The following is a 17,420-nucleotide window of genomic DNA, read 5'->3' on the forward strand; positions in this document are numbered from 1 at the left end:
TTAGAACAAATCCTGAACTACACAAACCATCAACGTGTCTTTTAGACCCCATTCCTACAAAACTGCTCAAAGAAGTCCTGCCATTAATTAATGCTTTGATCTTAAATATGATCAACCTATCTCTAATAATCGGCTATGTACCACAGGCCTTCAAGCTGGCTGTAGTTAAACCTTTACTCAAAAAGCATCTCTAGACCCAGCAGTCTTAGCTAATTATAGGCCAATCTCCAACCTTCCTTTCATATCAAACATCCTTGAAAGTGTCACGTTTTAGTTAACGGACTCAGGCGCAGACCGGGAATCTTTACAGAGTTAACAATCAGTTTATTGACACAACGACACCAGGTGATGCTATTTACAACATGCTGGAGGGAGGGGAGGGGGGTTCAGGGTTCCGGGGTATGTGAGGGGAAAGACGGGAACCAGACGCCCTCCAAAGGCTCTCTCTCTTCACTCCCCACACTGGGGAAACACAAATCCACTCACTCGTCCACGGGATGACAGGCAGGCAGGGAAAGGGCCGGGAAAGATCTGTACAAGGAAACTTTAGTTAGAGGCGAACAGACGGAAAGAACTCACAGATTCTGATTCACAAACTACTGAGCGACTGACGCTGATAGCTCAACGATCCAGCGACGAGTGACACAGTGCTGCTGTCTTAAATCGGCCTTGTGATCATCCCGATAGGCAGCAGGTGCGTGGGCCAGGGGCGGGAGCCCATAATGAGCACCGCCCCGGCAGGTGAGAGAGAGAGAGAGAAAACATGTTGCCTAATACAGGATCAGCTGGTGAGGCACAGGGACCATGACAGAAAGAGTAGTTGTCAAACAGCTAACAGATCATCTGCAGAGGTTTATTTGAAGAGTTTCAGTCAGGTTTCAGAGCTCGTCACAGCACAGAAACAGCTTTAGTGAAGGTTACAAATGATCTTCTTATGGCCTCTGACAGTGGACTCATCTCTGTGCTTGTCCTGCTAGACCTCAGTGCAGCGTTCGATACTGTCGACCATAATATCCTATTAGAGCGATTAGAACATGCTGTAGGTGTTAAAAGGGAGTTTTTCCTCCCCACCGTCTCCAAAGTGCTGCTCATAGGGGGTCATATGATTGTTGGGTTTTCTCTGTATGTATTATTGTAGGTTCTACCTTACAATATAAAGCACCTTGAGGCGACTGTTGTTGTGATTCGGTGCTGTATAAACAATATTGAATTCAGGGTTTCATCAACTTACCACAGTTTTGATGTAATGACCACAAGTATGGGAGTAGATGGGAGTGAAAAACACAATTTTCCAAGTGCAGTGGAAGTGCAGTGTCCAATGATAGTTTACTCTGCTGTTACATCAGTAACATTGATCATACAAGTGGTCAATTTAAATGTAAAAAATTAAGAGAAAGACACAAAATTCTTCAAATTAGTGTGATCGCACATGTGCTATCATGCTGCAAAGATCATACGAATGAGGAAATGAAAGAAAGATGGAATCAGTTTGTGGGTGGACAGAGAGGAACTCAACATATATTAAGAAAACCTGTTTAACAAACTCTCTTACCAAAGTAACCGACATATACTTTATAATAGTTCTCGATACAATGTAGCTATGGCTCAGGAGGCAGAGCCCTAACAAGCTAAATACGAATGAGATGGTTGGTGGTTCCAGTGTCCATATCAAGTAATTTTTTGAGGTTATTTAATAGAAAAAAAGGACACTGTACTCATAAATGTAGACTGAATATTGTAGTCACATCTTCCAACAACTTGATGCACCTTCATTCTCAAGGAGGAGGCATCAGACCTTTTTTATCGGGGAAGGAAAACCCAGAGGATAGAGACAGCACTCACCTGCTAACACATGAAAACGTGTATAAACATGCTTGTTTATTCACAATATTGTCAGAATTACTTATTGTCACGAGGTTAGACATGTGACCCTCCCATTTCCAGACGGTTGAAATAAGCTGGTTTGACAACAACAGGTGGTTAAAAGCCAACATTATGCCAGCTAATGCTATGTTCTAAAACCCACACGTTCGCTCTGATAAACAGTCTGATTACATTCTCACATCCTGTGAGAGTCTGTTCAAAGAAGGTTGAAGTGGCTCTAATGTAGGGTAACAGTTAAACTGAATGGTTGTTTGATTCTCTCTGTTGGCCCTGCAACAGACTCAGGGTCACTTGTGTGCTGCCTCTCACCAGATCCTCCTGAGAATCAAGGAAAAGATAATCTTTCCATTGAACTTTTTTGTGATTTCCTTCCTCTTTGGAGATTAAAGAGGCCACCCAAACACATGAGATATCAATGGAGAGCCCAGGATATCCTCTATTTAGTACTTGGTAGGGTGGCCCAAATAAGTCAAAAGACGTAGACCAAAAGCAAATGTCCATTACACAGGACATAAATGAATAGGCTGCTTCTCAGGAGGATATGACAGCTAGGATAGGCTCCAAAACAGGAAGCCGGTAAAGCATGCAAACCCAGCACGAACTGGAGGAAAACAGGCTGATGAAGCAAGAGGGAGACATTTAGAGAAATCATTTTTTGTCTGGTCTTACTTCCACATACCAACCAGATGTACTTCTCTGTCCAGCTGAGTGTAGCAGGAAGAGGTCATTGTTTATCTCATGAATTCCAGACAAACAGTATCTGATACAATGTGTGAGAACTCGGTACAGCTGCAGTGAATTAATAATTGCTTAACTGCTCCGACAATGGCAGAGACTGTCACTCGGCCATCCTTATCATCATTCTCTGCAGGCCGGGGGATTAGCTCAAAGTGTTTTAGTCGAGTGATGATCTGAATCAGGTGTTTTGTTCTTAATGTTTGCATTCTTAATGCATCACTGGCATCAGAAACATATTCACCAATATATTTAGTGAAATGTGAAACTTTACATTTAGAGTTTCCAATATGTTTAGACTCATTTTCCTCTCCTTTGCCCAGAGTTTGGTTGCATGCAAGGAGTCAAAGTGAATGCAGAGCTGTCAGGAGACTGAACTATTTACAGTACAGCAAAAACTCCAAATGCCAACAAACTTTATTAGAAATGATAACAAAAAGAGCTGAAACAATGAAATGGAACTATTGAAGTGCTTTAGCTTTCTTGTTTTGCTCTAATTGGCCCAAGAACACAGTCCACAAACATTAGTTAGGTCATTATGTGGCCTTCACAAATAGACAGAACAACAACCAGGCACTGGCTTCAGTGGAAACTACATGAGTCATCCATTTCCTGAGCCAGATGCATTGACTTCTGTAAAACAGTGGTTCTCAAACTTTTCACAATAAATACCACCTCATAAAATATATGGCTCTCGAAGTACCACCCCTATGACGGACAATAAAGTACAGTAGTATAGGCCTATTTAACACTATATACAGTTTACACAAGACAATTTTCTTATATAAATGTTATTTATTTTAACTGTCATAAACAGGTTGTGACATGTGATGATAATAACACCTGTACTGCATTAAAACATTCACAGCAGGTGGGATATCCGGTCTTTTAGTGATGACCTGATGAACCCTGCTTCTGGGTCCAAACTACTCTGCATTTATCGAGGCTGTTGTCTTTTTAACATGTTTTAATACTTTGTATCTTGCTCTATTTAATCTGAACAAGTACCTAAAACAGTCAGTGATCCCTGATCCCTGTTGCAGCCTGGTTCCAGCTGTGAGCATCCTTTATTCTACTGAGCTGTGAGTGAGGGTGGCTAGCGGCTGCATGTGTAGGCTTGCCACTCAAATCTGTTAAAATCACTTTAAAAACATTGTTTTCTCCCCAAAATGTCATATTCTACTTCTACTGTACACAGGAAAGCTTAAGATGATCACGATTTCACTGTTTGGTAAACATGATAATTCATGTTATTACAGAAAGGCAATTAAATATTAAGAACACTTAGCTACATCTTCTGAAATTTGGTAGTTGTGTGAAACTACTGAACCTCACGTTGTTTTACATGCAGGAGTAGGGCAACCATCATCATTACTGCAACAGAATTTCTCCAGGGATTCCTATTGAAGACTGTCTGAATTATGTCTGATGTGGTACTGCCTCTCACCTTCTGTTACCCTCTAAAAGTCCTTATTTCCTTTTGTGTTTTTGCAGATCTTAATACAACGACAGACCAGCAGTATGATGCTTTACTGATGAGTAATGTGGTACCAATGTACCCCGAGTTTAAGAGTAAGTGCAACATTAAATGTTACTGAAAAAGCTGTAATGCACAATATTATTGGAGGTTGTAAAGAAAACATGTGGCTGTGAAAAAACACCAACAAAACAACTTCATTGCTGAACATAAAATTATTGCAAAATAATACAGATCAAAAAGACATGGAAGGGAAGTTCACCTGAGTCAGAGGGTCCTAAGAACATTTTGTTAAGGTGACAGCGTGGAAGGCAGAGTGCAGCTGTTCTGACTCAGGACTCCCCAGGGGGCCACAGCTGCAGTCAGAAACCACTTTAACACGGGCCATCTCTAAAACACCGGACAATGTTTGATTTGTGGTCTGCGAGACAAAGCACTCTGTTACTTTTATTATTGTTCAGCTCATTCTCCAAAAACTCTGTTGTCTCAGGAACAAAAACACAGTCTTTAAAGTCTTTGGAGTTGGAAACCAAAGTCTCTGCTTTAATCTCTTCTGCCTCGTAGAGAGCACCAGAGAAACAATTCTTTTCATTCAGCCTTTAACGAGATCTTGTGTAGCTGCACATGAAGTCCTGGAAATCAATAAAAATCTTCTAAGAGGACAGACAAACAGAGTGTAGACTGCATGGGTTCACAGCTGGGGATCATTACAGATGATAAGACAAAGGAACAGAACTACGCACAAGTTACAAGGAAGAAAGAGAACACAACACAAAGACATGAAGATAGCACGCAGCGACAACAGACAGACAGAATACATGTACCGGTGTTACATAATTAAAATACAAAATATGAGTAACTGAAACCGTTGCATTTACCATGGTAATATTCATATGTTCGGCTATGCCCTCTCTATTTTTGGTAATTCCACGCTGGTGGAAACCCAAACAAAACACGAAAAATCTAGTTGGTATTGGTAATAGTAATAAATCACACAGCAATAGTACATTCATGTGCTCGTAAAAAGCATGTTAATATGTTAAGTAATACGTTACAAAATACATTTTGGGCATATATTCTGTAATCTGTAGTGGAATACATTTTAAAGTAACCTTCCCAACACTGCAGACACGGACATACGGCTGAGGTAACAAATACACATTACATAAAAGCAAGACCCTTGGATGCATCTAGAATATAAACAGAGTAAATTAACTTAGAATACGAGCCGACTGCTGGAGGAAGTGATAATGACAAAGGTGTCATGGTCCAGGGTCGGTGACCAAGCGTTTTGACTTTATCGTTGTTCTAGTTTCTTCTGCTTTTGTATTTGTTGTTGGGTTTGGTTCTGGTGTTCAGTGTTTTAATTATCCCACCTGTGTTCTTCCCCCTCGTGGACTTTGCGTCCCTGAGTTTGTGTTTGTAAAACAGTTTGAGTTTCCTGTTTTACTTTGAAGGTCTGTGTCCCGTCGTGTTTAATTAGATTCAGCTGTGTTCCCCTCTGGTGTGTCGTTCCCTCCTTACCTTCTGTGTATTTATAGGCTGTATCCCAATTCAGGATCTGCAGCCTTAAAGTACGCAGCCTCAACGATCCTCAAGGGCCGCGTACTCAAAGACCGCTAAGGCCGGAAGTGCGAGGCTTGTGAAATGGGACAGTCTAGCCTCCGTTGCGCTGCCCAGGTTGCCTAGCAACCATGAGACTAACAGCTGGAAACGTGTCATACAGCTTTGTTTGACAGAAATGAAGGAGAAAATCTTTTGTTCATTTGTTTGTTCCTACATGAGCTTTGATCATTCTCTGTGAGATTAAGCTCAGCTATTGAACGCCGTATATTTTAAAGTAAAGGCTTTAAAACCAAGTTAGTACAAACGTCACTAATGTCACATGACTTTGCCGACATGTGGCAACAGTAATGTTTAATGTTCTTCGTTATTAAACATTTGCACATAAATAAGTGACATAATATTCACTACTTACTTAAAGTTTACTCTTCGGCCGCCCCTCATCCGCCGTTTTTTTCAGGCAAAATTATCCACACCCACCGCCGCGCTATGCATTCTGGGATATGTTGGGCCACGAAGTCTACACTGCCACAGCCTTAAAATTCAGGGAAATGAAGGACGCATTTGAGGGCCGCATTTCGAGCAGCCTTTGAATTGGGACAGCGTTCGGCGCGCCGCTGTGATGTAATCGGCCTTGAAATGCGGCCTTTAAGGCTGCAGACCCTGAGTTGGGATACAGCCATAGTGTGTGCCTGCCTGTGTTCCTTGTCGCGTCGTCTGTGTAACCTGGTGTAATTTCTGCGTCTCTCTGCCATATTCGCTCCTCATGCCGTGTGTGTGGTTTCAGGTTCTTTAGTTTTCCCCAGTTTAGGTTTTGTTGCCCTTTCTGCTTTTGTACTCTGCTTTCACTACAAATAAACGCTCGCTCGCACCCCAGCCAGTACCTGCATTTTGGATCCTTTTCTCACCACGCCACACGACTGCTGCAGCCGTGACAAAAGGAAAATAGCAATCTTAAAATATTTCCAAAGAAACCCCCAAACAAAGACATAAGTCATTCAAAAACAAATCAATAAACAAAGAAACAAAAACAAAAGAATCTCACAACGACCACGACTAAGAAAAAACGACATTTCCTCCTTTTGTGCCTTCACTGCTCTATCTTCTCTTCTTTTTCAGGGATCTGGGACTATTTCCACAACACACTGCTTAAGAAATATGCCTCCATTTACAATGGCATGAATGTGGTATTGGGTCCAGTGTTTGATTACAACTATGACGGACAATTTGACACTCCAGAGCAGATCCAGCAGTAAGTTTTATTTCTAGTCCAATGATAATATTTTCTTTTGAAAATTCCATCAATATAGACTGAGTTGTGATATTGTGCAAATATCTTAATGCTTTTTAACAAAAAGACCAAAACCAACTGGCCTGGTGCTAACCCACACTATCCATCCCAAATAAGTAAAGAAATTAAATGGGAACTCTGTCTTTTTTACCCTTTTCCACAAAATTAGAAATGAGAGCGAATCTGAGGGAGGACAGTAAAAACGGTGTGTGTTTCTGAACAAAGATGCTGAAAGGTTTTAACCCTCGTGTTGTGTTCGCTTCTCAGGAACACCAATTTGACCCGGGGCATGTTTACTTATCTAAAAGTGTCAGAAACCAAAAGAATCCCATTAAACACGGTTTATCTCGTCATTAACTCCATTACTCACCATTCCAATCAACATTTGGTGTAATGGTGTTCTTCACACAGATCATGGTTCAATCAGGATAATTCCCTTGTTTTTCATTTAAAAAAATGCATTTTAAAACTTTTTGATGTACGTTGTAATTATATTATTAGGTTATTGTTTTTGGTAGTTTTGGTTTTCTTTAGTTCTTCCTGATTGTAGTCCTTCCTCCCTTAGTAGTTATCTTAGCCTGTGTTTAGTCAAAAGTAATTAATTACTTAGTTACTTAGTTACTTTTTAAAAGCACGATTTACAACCTGAAGAGGTGATAGAGTGATAGATCTTTCAGCCCAATTCTACTTTTTCTGCATAATCATCATACAAAATGTAATCAGATGGAAAAGTCTCTTTTTAAAACTTGTTTTATTAGTTTTAATCTTTTAACTTTATGCATCAAGCAAACATTTAATTATCTGCAACATTCTCTGACTTGAAGAAATTAGTTTAACATTTAAACCTATTTTCTGCACATTCCAGCACATAAAATAAAATATTTTTTGTGTTTACACTCAGTCTTTCAAATAGATGCAAGTAAAACACAGCAGAAAATAAATAAAGTCAAAGACTCAGCGGTCCTGTTGCTCTATTTTCACCTGTAAAGCAGGAGTGGGGGTAGGCGGAGGTTTACCCTGGTGCAGGTGTGCCGCGGTCAGTGGAAGAATCCGCGAGTTTCTCTGTGAGTTTCCCATTACGTCGTAGCTACTCGGTGCTTGTTGGAAGTTTAGGGTTTTTTTCGCTGTAAAAAGAAGTTTTCTTCCCACGCACAGCGGACACTAATGTTTTTGTCACTTTTTATGGAATCAAACTCAAAGTAAGGTCAGTACTTCCACGCTTTAAACGCTGCACGCTCATACTCTCTCTGCACTCGATATATGATCCATTGTTGATCTGCACACAGCTGTTGTCACCAACGGCGCACTCGCTTACGTCACTGTCATGAGACATTCTTGCAAAAAAATCATGGTTTTAGTAACGCAGTAACGCAGCGTTCCTACGGGAAAGTAACAGAAATCTAATTACCGTTTTTGCAATAGTAATCCCTTACTTTACTTGTTACTTTAAAAAAGTAATCGGATTACAGTAACGCGTTACAAGTAACGCATTGTGGTCCAGGATCATAGTTGGCGTTTGGTCCTCTCGTGTGCTGATTTCAGCTTTTTTGTGCAAAGTGCTCATGAGCACAACATTTTTCCCCTTTCTGGGGCAATAGGACACCAGCGCTGTAGTGTCTCTGAAGGCAAATATGGAAGACTGAGGGACCCTGTTCCTGGTTACCAGCAGCTTAGCAGGGAGTTCAGCCTGTTCTTTCGGACTGTTCCAACCATCGTGAGTTTTCTCTTTGGAAGCTCCTGACCTAAGCTGTAGCTTGTGAAAAAACACAGGTTATGTTGTGAGACCTTGTACCATATCTAGCACAACCCTTGAGCCCTGATTCTTCTCTGGGGCTCCTCCAACCAGCTTTCCAGTGTAAACTTGCATTTCCAGTGCATAGCTGGTGTCTGCATCACATGCTGCCCAGATTTTTATGCCATATTTGGCTGGTTTGGAAGCCATATTGCCTAAATGGGCACCGACCTCTGAATCCCACTGTGACATTGGGGCCTGGGTTATAGAGTAGGGGAAGTTGCTCTATCCACTGGTCCCACACTGTCCTAACAGCCGCCAGCTTGTCTCGCTCCCGTCTGACAGCTTTCGTCTCTCGATTATCAAATCGGATTACTCTGGAGAGAATGTGAAAAGTCTCCAGAGACATTGTGGCACAAAATATAGCCCTGCCTGTCTCTGCATCCCACAGACTGGCTGTTGATTCATCCTTTGATTTATAGACCCCGGCCAGGACGAGGACTCCCAAATATGCATGTAAATGCATTTTTTCTAACTCTTTCCACTTCTCCCCCAAATGATGTCTGACTTGATGTCTGTCACGCGGGTCACTGCCACCCTGGTCGGCCCTGGCACTGTTCTTATGTTTTCTGCAGAAAGTTTTGCCACTTTTTTTTTTTGATTTTTCACATTTAAAATGGGTCAATTGAACCTGCAGCATAACAGAAGGGTTAAGGCAAATATACAGTTATATCAATAGGGGATGAAACATAGGACTTAAACAAAAAAACAAGAACAAAAAAAATGAGCATCTAAAAAATTATCAAAATGTTTCAAATGCAGTAAAACTAAAGTCACATGACGATGAAATCAAGGCTCAATGTTAGCAGTTTGGCTGCTGCCATGTTCGCTTTTCTTCTTTGTGGCCAAATAGCTGAACAGCTGGAATCAAAGATACTTGAATAAAATATTTTAAATGTTCCTGAAATGCTCTCGGTGTGGGTCTTACCTGATAAACCTTGGTTCATTGAAAGGCAGGCAAAAGCAAATAGTAACTGAAAGGGATGAGTGGTTTCAGTAGAGGGAGACACATCAGCTCTGCCTGTGAAGATCGATACTGTTAACTGAGGTCCAGGTGAGAAGAATCCGTGATTGTTGTTCTTGACTGCAACAGTCTCATTTGTTGGAGGCACACAGAAAAACTTTGGTGGAATGTGAATTTCCAAATGGGAATCCAGACGGAGAATCTGCAAATAAGAATAGAACAAATAAGTCCTTTCCTTTCAAGGAAGACACACCGGAGCTGGTAAGAGCAGCCAGATGATCCCACGGTCCTCAGGTTAGATGAGTTCCACACAAGCAGGGTTCCAAGATGAAATCCACACTCATACCTGGAGAGATCAGAGACAATATCAGTTAAAGACTGAAGAACACTAATACGAGCATGTAACAAAGGAGGTCTGACAATCACCATGTGGTGATGTGATCTTGTAGGAGAGTGTGACACCACAAAATACAGACTTGACTCAGACACCGTATGGGATGGATATAACAAAGACGGCTTGATAAGGAAACCACAGAGCAGAGCCTCTGTTCTGTCGGTTAACTGATCCTGGGCATTGATAACGTGCTGGTGGTAATTCAGCAGCTGGGAAAATGTTTCTTCAAACAATGTTTCTTTCCTTGCTTATGGGTCATAGGTTAAATGAGATAAGACCCACCCTGATAGATCATAACAGTAAAGTATTTGTTTTTCCAGCCATCATCCGTCCATCGTTCTGGTGTTCAGGCACTCTACACTGACTTGCTGCAAAGGAAAAAACAGTGCTGCTATGTTCAACTTATGTATTTATTTATTTTAATTTGTGCCTGCCCCCCATATGTGTATGGCTGTGCCTACTGGAGTTTATTAAAGACGTGTTTTTGGTGTAGCTGGCTTTCAGAGCATTTTCAGGCATCTAAGAAATGGTAATAAGTTGATAGCTTAGCATTCCAAACTGACATGACAGCACCCTAAATGCTAACGAGGCTTCAAAATGACCTCACAAACTAATGGGTGTTGTCATGGCAACTAAAGCTACAACCACGTTTAGTTATAGTTTAGGTGTAAATAAATAAATCAATTCAATTTTATTTATACAGCGAGCGCCAAATCACAACAACAGTCACCTCAAGGTGCTTTATATTGCAAGGTAGACGCTACAATAATACATGCAGAGAAAGACCCAACAATCATATGACCCCCTATGAGCAGCACTTTGGCGACAGTGGGAAGGAAAAACTCCCTTTTAACAGGAAGAAACCTCCGGCAGAACCAGGCTCAGGGAGGGGCGGGGCCATAAAAAAATAATAGACTTAATTAAACAGTCACAACAAATGAAAATGACAGTAAAAGTAACACAGCTTCTTGTTTGATCTCTTTTATTTTTTCCTTATGACTTATCATTCTTCATCTTTTGATCTATAATATACATGTCAATATTTTCAGTGACTCGGATATTAATTTCCAGCAGCATCAGTAACTTAGAAATAGCATAACCATGAGTTACATATAATGTAACTTAAAGTTACATTATATGTAACTTAGGATAAAACTGCAAACATAGCGTATATTGCAGTGGACTACATACAGTAAGCACCTGACGGCCTAATAGGTTTTCTTGCAGTAACACCATCTACTCGTTCTGCAGTAGGATTTTGTGTTTGTTGTTCATAGATCAGGCTTGTATCTGAGACCAGGGGTCCGTTCTTCGTACGTCGCTTACTACATCCAAGACCAAATCATCGCGCTAACCGTGAGCTCGCTAATCCGGTTCCCCGAACACACCTGCTGTTGACGATCAGTACAGCTGGATGAAGTAATGTGAGATCACTGGGTGGCTTAAAAGGGGCTACGCATCGATAGTAGAAACATTGATCGGCAACCCTTTGATTGGTCGGCGAAGATGTCGAAGGAGCGCGCTCGGTATTTTTCGGCAGCAGAGCAAGAACCCTTGAGTGAGGGATTTCAGGAGTTTCAGAGTTTAATCAGAACGCAAGGGAACACTGCAAAGGCTGCAAAAGCAAGGAGAGAGGGCTGGCAGAAAGTTGCTGACAAATTAAACTCGTAAGTAATTCAATAATAACAATAATAATGGAGTGGATTGATATAGCGCTTTTCAAGGCACCCAAAGCGCTTTACAATGCCACTATTCATTCACTCTCACATTCACACACTGGTGGAGGCAGCTACGGTTGTAGCCACAGCTGCCCTGGCGCAGACTGACAGAAGCCAGGCTGCCATATCGCGCCATCGGCCCCTCTGGCCAAGACCAGTAGGCGGTAGGGTAGATTTATTATATTACATTATATCCTCTTTCACATTAGAGCCACAACAGGACCCACTAGAACATGGGAACAAGTAAAAGTGGAATATAAGAATATTCTACAGAATGGTAATATTTATCACTTATATTGCTTTTAGTCTCTTGGACAGAGACCCTGAAATAATCTGTTTGTTTATAACAGCAACCAAGAAAAGGGCAGAGCAAAAAAAGACAGGTGGTGGTCCTGCACCCCCTCGTCAACAAGTTGGTTAAGTAAATAATACCCTCACGGGAATATCGATATCTCTCTATGAGCACACTGTCGCGCTGAGCTAAAGGATCCTGTCTATCCCGCAATATACGCTGAATTCTGAGGACTCTCCTTATCAATCTTGCACCTTCCGCAATGGGCTGCTCGCGTATACGGACAGGACATGGCTGCGACAGGCTTCCCAAATCCACCTTCGCTTTTATAGCCGTGGTCTCTCATCTTGATTACACGAAGTAATTTACAATTACTACTCTGAAATATGAATTACATCTGTAATAATCACATACATGTAATAGAATGTTAATAGTACATTTCCCTTTTTTAGGAAATGACCTGTATGTATCTGTGTGACATCAATAAAAGGATCAAGTGCTGCATTATCTTTAGTTACATTGATGTTATTTATTTATGGTGAAACAGTGGTGGAATATCGCTGTTGCTTTCGTATAAATGAAGCGGACATACCTGCGTGGCCGCGATCTAATCCTGTTTACATAAAGTAAACCTGCTCCCGAGCAGGTTTACGCTTACGGCTCTGTTGCTATGACAGCAAGTCCCGGATGAGCTTCGGGGAACCGAACGATCCAAGATCACGCGAAATCGTCAACAATCTAATCCAGCTAACTTACTTAGCGAGGTACGAAGAACGGACCCCAGGAGTTCAACTATAATTTAAATGGAATTCAACATCTGCACCAACAGAGCTCCTCTGTGTCACACTGCTAAGGTCAACAGTGACTGTTAGAAAATCAGCTTGCTAATGACTGTGTGCATTTCTGTGGGACTCTAGGTTTCTTCCTGGTACAAACATCTCCATCCCCACACACTACTTTATTGTGTTGACCAGCTGCAGGGACTCTGCTCAAAGCGTGACTTCCTGTGACAGCGAGCTGCAGACTGTATCCTTCCTCCTCCCTCACAGAGCTAACAACCTGGAAAGTTGCAAAGTAAGTGTCCTGATGTCATAGTTTTTCAAAGAAAAAACAGTACTCACTTTGAGTGACCACAGCCTGAAAAATGACTGAAACACTTTGTATTGCTCAATGTGAAACTGACTCCGAATGATAGTCTACTATTCCTCACTCAACCCATTCACAAGGCTCCATTGTCTTCTGTTCCCATATAGCGATAACACTTTGCTATGGCAATACAATTCATGTCTATTTGTAGACTGAGAGCATGGTTGCAGCAGGTTGAAACTTATTGACTTTTTTGGGGTTTTTTAGTTCCCTTTTCTTCCTTGTTTTTTTTCTTCTTCAATCGTTTCCATTTATAAACATTTACCAGTCTTGGCCAAGATACCAGGAAACTGTTGTTCGCTCCCACATTTCCTGCTGCAGGACAAAATATCACATTGTTTGCCATGAAATAACCCTTATATAACACTCAATGTGTGTTTCTGTGATAAACTAAAGTATAGTCACATATAAGTATATTTTTAATGTTTTGTACATGGATTTGTTATATAATGTAAGACATATACAGTGTTTCAAATAACGTACCCTGGTGCAGGAAAGGTAGAAGAATAAGAGGGTAAACTGGATTACATAAGTCAGACATACTGTAATGTAGTGGTTTACATATTTGCCTGACGGGCAAAAGATCTAAAATGCCTCGACTTAAAAATCTGCCTAGTGAAATATGCAGCTCTACCTTTTGAGGCGATCCCTTGATGAGAAAGAGAAGCAGGAAGTAGCTCACGTTAATCAGATGTTCTGAAAAAAGAAACAAGAACACACATCAGACAGATGTTTGATTCCAGCTGTTCAGAGTCCAAAATTAGCTAAATATCAAGAACTGGCTTAAATATTCCTTCATGCTAGTTAGCTGGCTAACATGAGTTCAAGCAGGTCTTGCGCCTCGGAGGAGTGAGGGACTTTGTGATGGAATAACATAATGTGTTACAAGCTTTTATCTCCCAAAGATAATAGAAACTATTTGTTTGTTGTATTGGCAGAAATGCTCCCAAGTTGTGTGGATGTACTTTTTACTGACAAGTCATATTCATTCGATTTATGTTGAATTATTTTGAAAACCCACTAGCTATGGACCATGAACACAGAAACCTACTCTAAGATTGTTGTAAAAAAAAAAGACTGAATGATGACTGAATGAACCCAGAAGTGTCCAAAACACTCAACCCTCTAAATAGCTTGAAAGTACTAACTACTTTCTTTTAATTCAATACAGTAAAATAGTGCTGATCAATTACCATAATAAATTAATGAAGATATAAGACATTGTTGCCAAAGATGTCCATCGTCATCATGGCTCACTAAGCTTTAATCAACTTGTATAGCTGCAAAAACGCTCTGTTGAGACAGCTGGTACACAGCTACCGCAAACAATATTCAAAACAGTTCCACTGTTCATAAACATGGGGAATGGCATCCATACAAAGTTATGATTTTTAATTGTTTTGCCTTTTTCCTTCCACAGAGTACAGAAGCAGAATCTCAGTGGGTTGAAGATCACATGTGGTTCCACCAGGCACGAGTCAGGGATGTTGAGTGGCTCACAGGGCTGGACTTTTACCAGGGTAGCAACCGACCAGTCCCAGAGCTGCTGAGGGTGAAGACCCGCCCCACAGCAGCCATTTACAGAAAACAATAAAATAACCCATAAGCACTCCTTTAGTTATGTCATGACACTGGTAGCACTGGTCATCAGTTCATCAATGAATAAAGTAGAAGTTGAAGGAATTAACATTGTCATTGGGTCTTCTCAAAACAGAAAAAAAACATCCATACTGATCCTAAAAGAAGTTATTTATAATATACAGTATTATATTCTCTCCTATCGCAGAGATTTTGGGTTTGTTATTGGATAAACTGACTGCCTGCTCAGTCATTCAGGCAGGGAAATCCCCCAAGAAGGTGGTTCTGTTGATCTGGAAGTTTTCAAGTGACTTGTTCTGTCTCCACTGAAAAAGGAGACTAAAAAACTCAGACTTTTTACTCATAATTCTGGGATGGAAAAAATTAAATTAAGTCTGTCTTTAATTAAAATTAAAGACGTTCAATTTAAAGTTTCACACAGAACACCTGTGTTTCCACACTCTGGGATAGAAGTAGAGATATTTTTGCAAATATGTAAGTATATGTGAGTAAAAATCCAACGAGGGTGCAAGTCACAAGTCCTCTCAGTAACGTTTCATGGGTGGGTCACAGTCTGCCTCAACCGTTTGGAAGAGAATAACAGAAATGGAGAAGATGACACATTATCTACTAGCACAAACAGCATTTTTGATTCAGAGACAAAACCCTTACTGTGACACACCTCGAATACCACACATGTCCAACTTGCACCAAATTCTACAGGAAACACAACCACAGCATGAACATTTTGCTGCTGATGCTCACAACATTTTTAAATGTTTGGCTCAGGGCAAGCATGTGATTAGTGGTCTAACAAGAGGAAAAATCACACAAGTAAAAACAAAGTTACTCACTGTATTTGTGGGCCAAAAACTGCAGAATGGATAAAAATGGCGTTCAGGATAAAAACTCTGGAGCCCGGTCCCTTGCTGATGACACATTACAGTTCTCTTGGTTTGGATGTTTATTCGCCTGCTACATCAAAATGAAGGGGTATTCCTGCCTGAAGGGGTCATCCAAATTCCACTCTTCATTGGTACTGACACAGGGTAATTTCCTGCTCACAGACTTATAAGCTGTTCTCAAAAGTACAAGGACAGTCTTCTAGTGAAGGGCAGTAATGTGTGGAGGAGTGACTTGAAATAACCTTTACTGGTATAGCATACATCAACAGTCACCTGTGTGGTGGTCATTATTATTATTGCCGTTGAAGCAGTGCTACTGTCATCACAGTGGATTTCTCTGGAAGATGGATTACTCTACAGCTCTGTGAATGTGTGAATAAGACTGCAAGTAAAAATGAAAGTAGTTACTGAATGACTCGTGCAGTAAAATAACAATTTACAAAAGCCCAAGCACCTTTGAAAGAAAATTACAGTGGACAAGGTAAAATGATGCCGCGGTGACACTTCCCTGAGGACTCATCTTATGAGTCCCGAGAGCCTTTTGCCAGTAAAAAAGCCATATTGTTATGCAAGCATGCTTCGAGAACAGTTGTGTAACATTTTAAATTAATGTATTCATTTACAATCCCAGAGTGATCGAATACTGTACACATAATATTTATGGATTATTCTTGTAATGTTGTTTATATTTAAAATTTGTGATTTTTGCGAGATTAAACAAAGTTTGTCTAAAAAGTAAGACGAGAGGAAAGATTTTGGAGCAAAACTATACCGTCTCCATAGGTGGATCTAAAAACCACGGGATCAATAACCTCAGATCCTAACTTGCACCTCTTCTTTCATCACCTCTGATTCTATGATTTAGATGTTTAGCTAGGATTCGAAGAGAGCTCAAATGACCTGATTTATTTTTGGTTAAATAAGTTCAACAAGATGAAAAAGGAGGTTAAAAACACAGTGGGCCAAAATTCAAAACTGGAACAAAGTCGCAGCTTAACATTAATATTTATTGAAAAAAAAATCTTCCTCCAGATATAAGAATGAATCTTCTCTTATGGACTCAAACAGGTTTTGCTGAAAGACTGAATATGGAACAAGCAAAGCTTAATACTAAACGATATATATATTAGCTGTTTAATACCAGTAGGCCAGCTCTAGTAATTTGGTATGGCTTCGCGGGCCAAATGTAATTAGGCTGGCCAGAGTTTGACACTTATGTGCTAAGGTTTAACAGATCCACTGAGGCTCAAAATTGATTGTCTTTAATATTTGGATGGAATTTTTTTGTATTAATCGCTGCCCGATTTCTAGAAGCCAAGCCTGTGTCGCTAGCTATCACGTAGCACATCATTAAATACCAGCTAGCCCAACTTCAGTAACCCTACAAACGTCACTGCTGTTTAGTTTTCTGTCTTCATTTATGTTGGAAGTGATAACAGAGCTGTACGTTTGAATTTTTCTAGAAATCTCAGTCAGAACATGCTACATCATGTTTAGCTGGAAACTGAAGAAGGCTTTCCACTCTGTAAACCATCAGATATTGTTGTCCAGATTGACTCAGTTTAATATCTCCAGTCAGGCTCTTCAGTGGTTTGCCTCATATCTCTCACACAGGAAACAGTGTGTGGTGTTGGATGGGGTTAAATCTCCATATTTAGACTGTGATACAGGGGTTCCTCAA

The 17,420-nt window shown here is 40.6% G+C and overlaps 1 protein-coding gene across 1 annotated transcript in view; it reads left to right on the forward strand.

The window, feature by feature from the left end:
* Positions 1 to 15,169, forward strand: part of LOC113015011 (venom phosphodiesterase 1) — a 42,960-nt gene extending 27,791 nt beyond the window's left edge. Inside the window, exons 22-25 of the mRNA XM_026156901.1 lie at positions 4,114 to 4,191; positions 6,779 to 6,911; positions 13,028 to 13,184; positions 14,677 to 15,169. Coding sequence (XP_026012686.1) covers positions 4,114 to 4,191; positions 6,779 to 6,911; positions 13,028 to 13,184; positions 14,677 to 14,850 — 542 coding nt within the window. The 3' untranslated portion in view covers positions 14,851 to 15,169. The remainder of the gene's footprint in view (positions 1 to 4,113; positions 4,192 to 6,778; positions 6,912 to 13,027; positions 13,185 to 14,676) is intronic.
* Positions 15,170 to 17,420: the final 2,251 nt, after the last annotated feature.

This window comes from Astatotilapia calliptera, chromosome 22 (genome assembly GCF_900246225.1).
Source record: "Astatotilapia calliptera chromosome 22, fAstCal1.2, whole genome shotgun sequence".
Classification (NCBI taxonomy): domain Eukaryota; kingdom Metazoa; phylum Chordata; class Actinopteri; order Cichliformes; family Cichlidae; genus Astatotilapia; species Astatotilapia calliptera.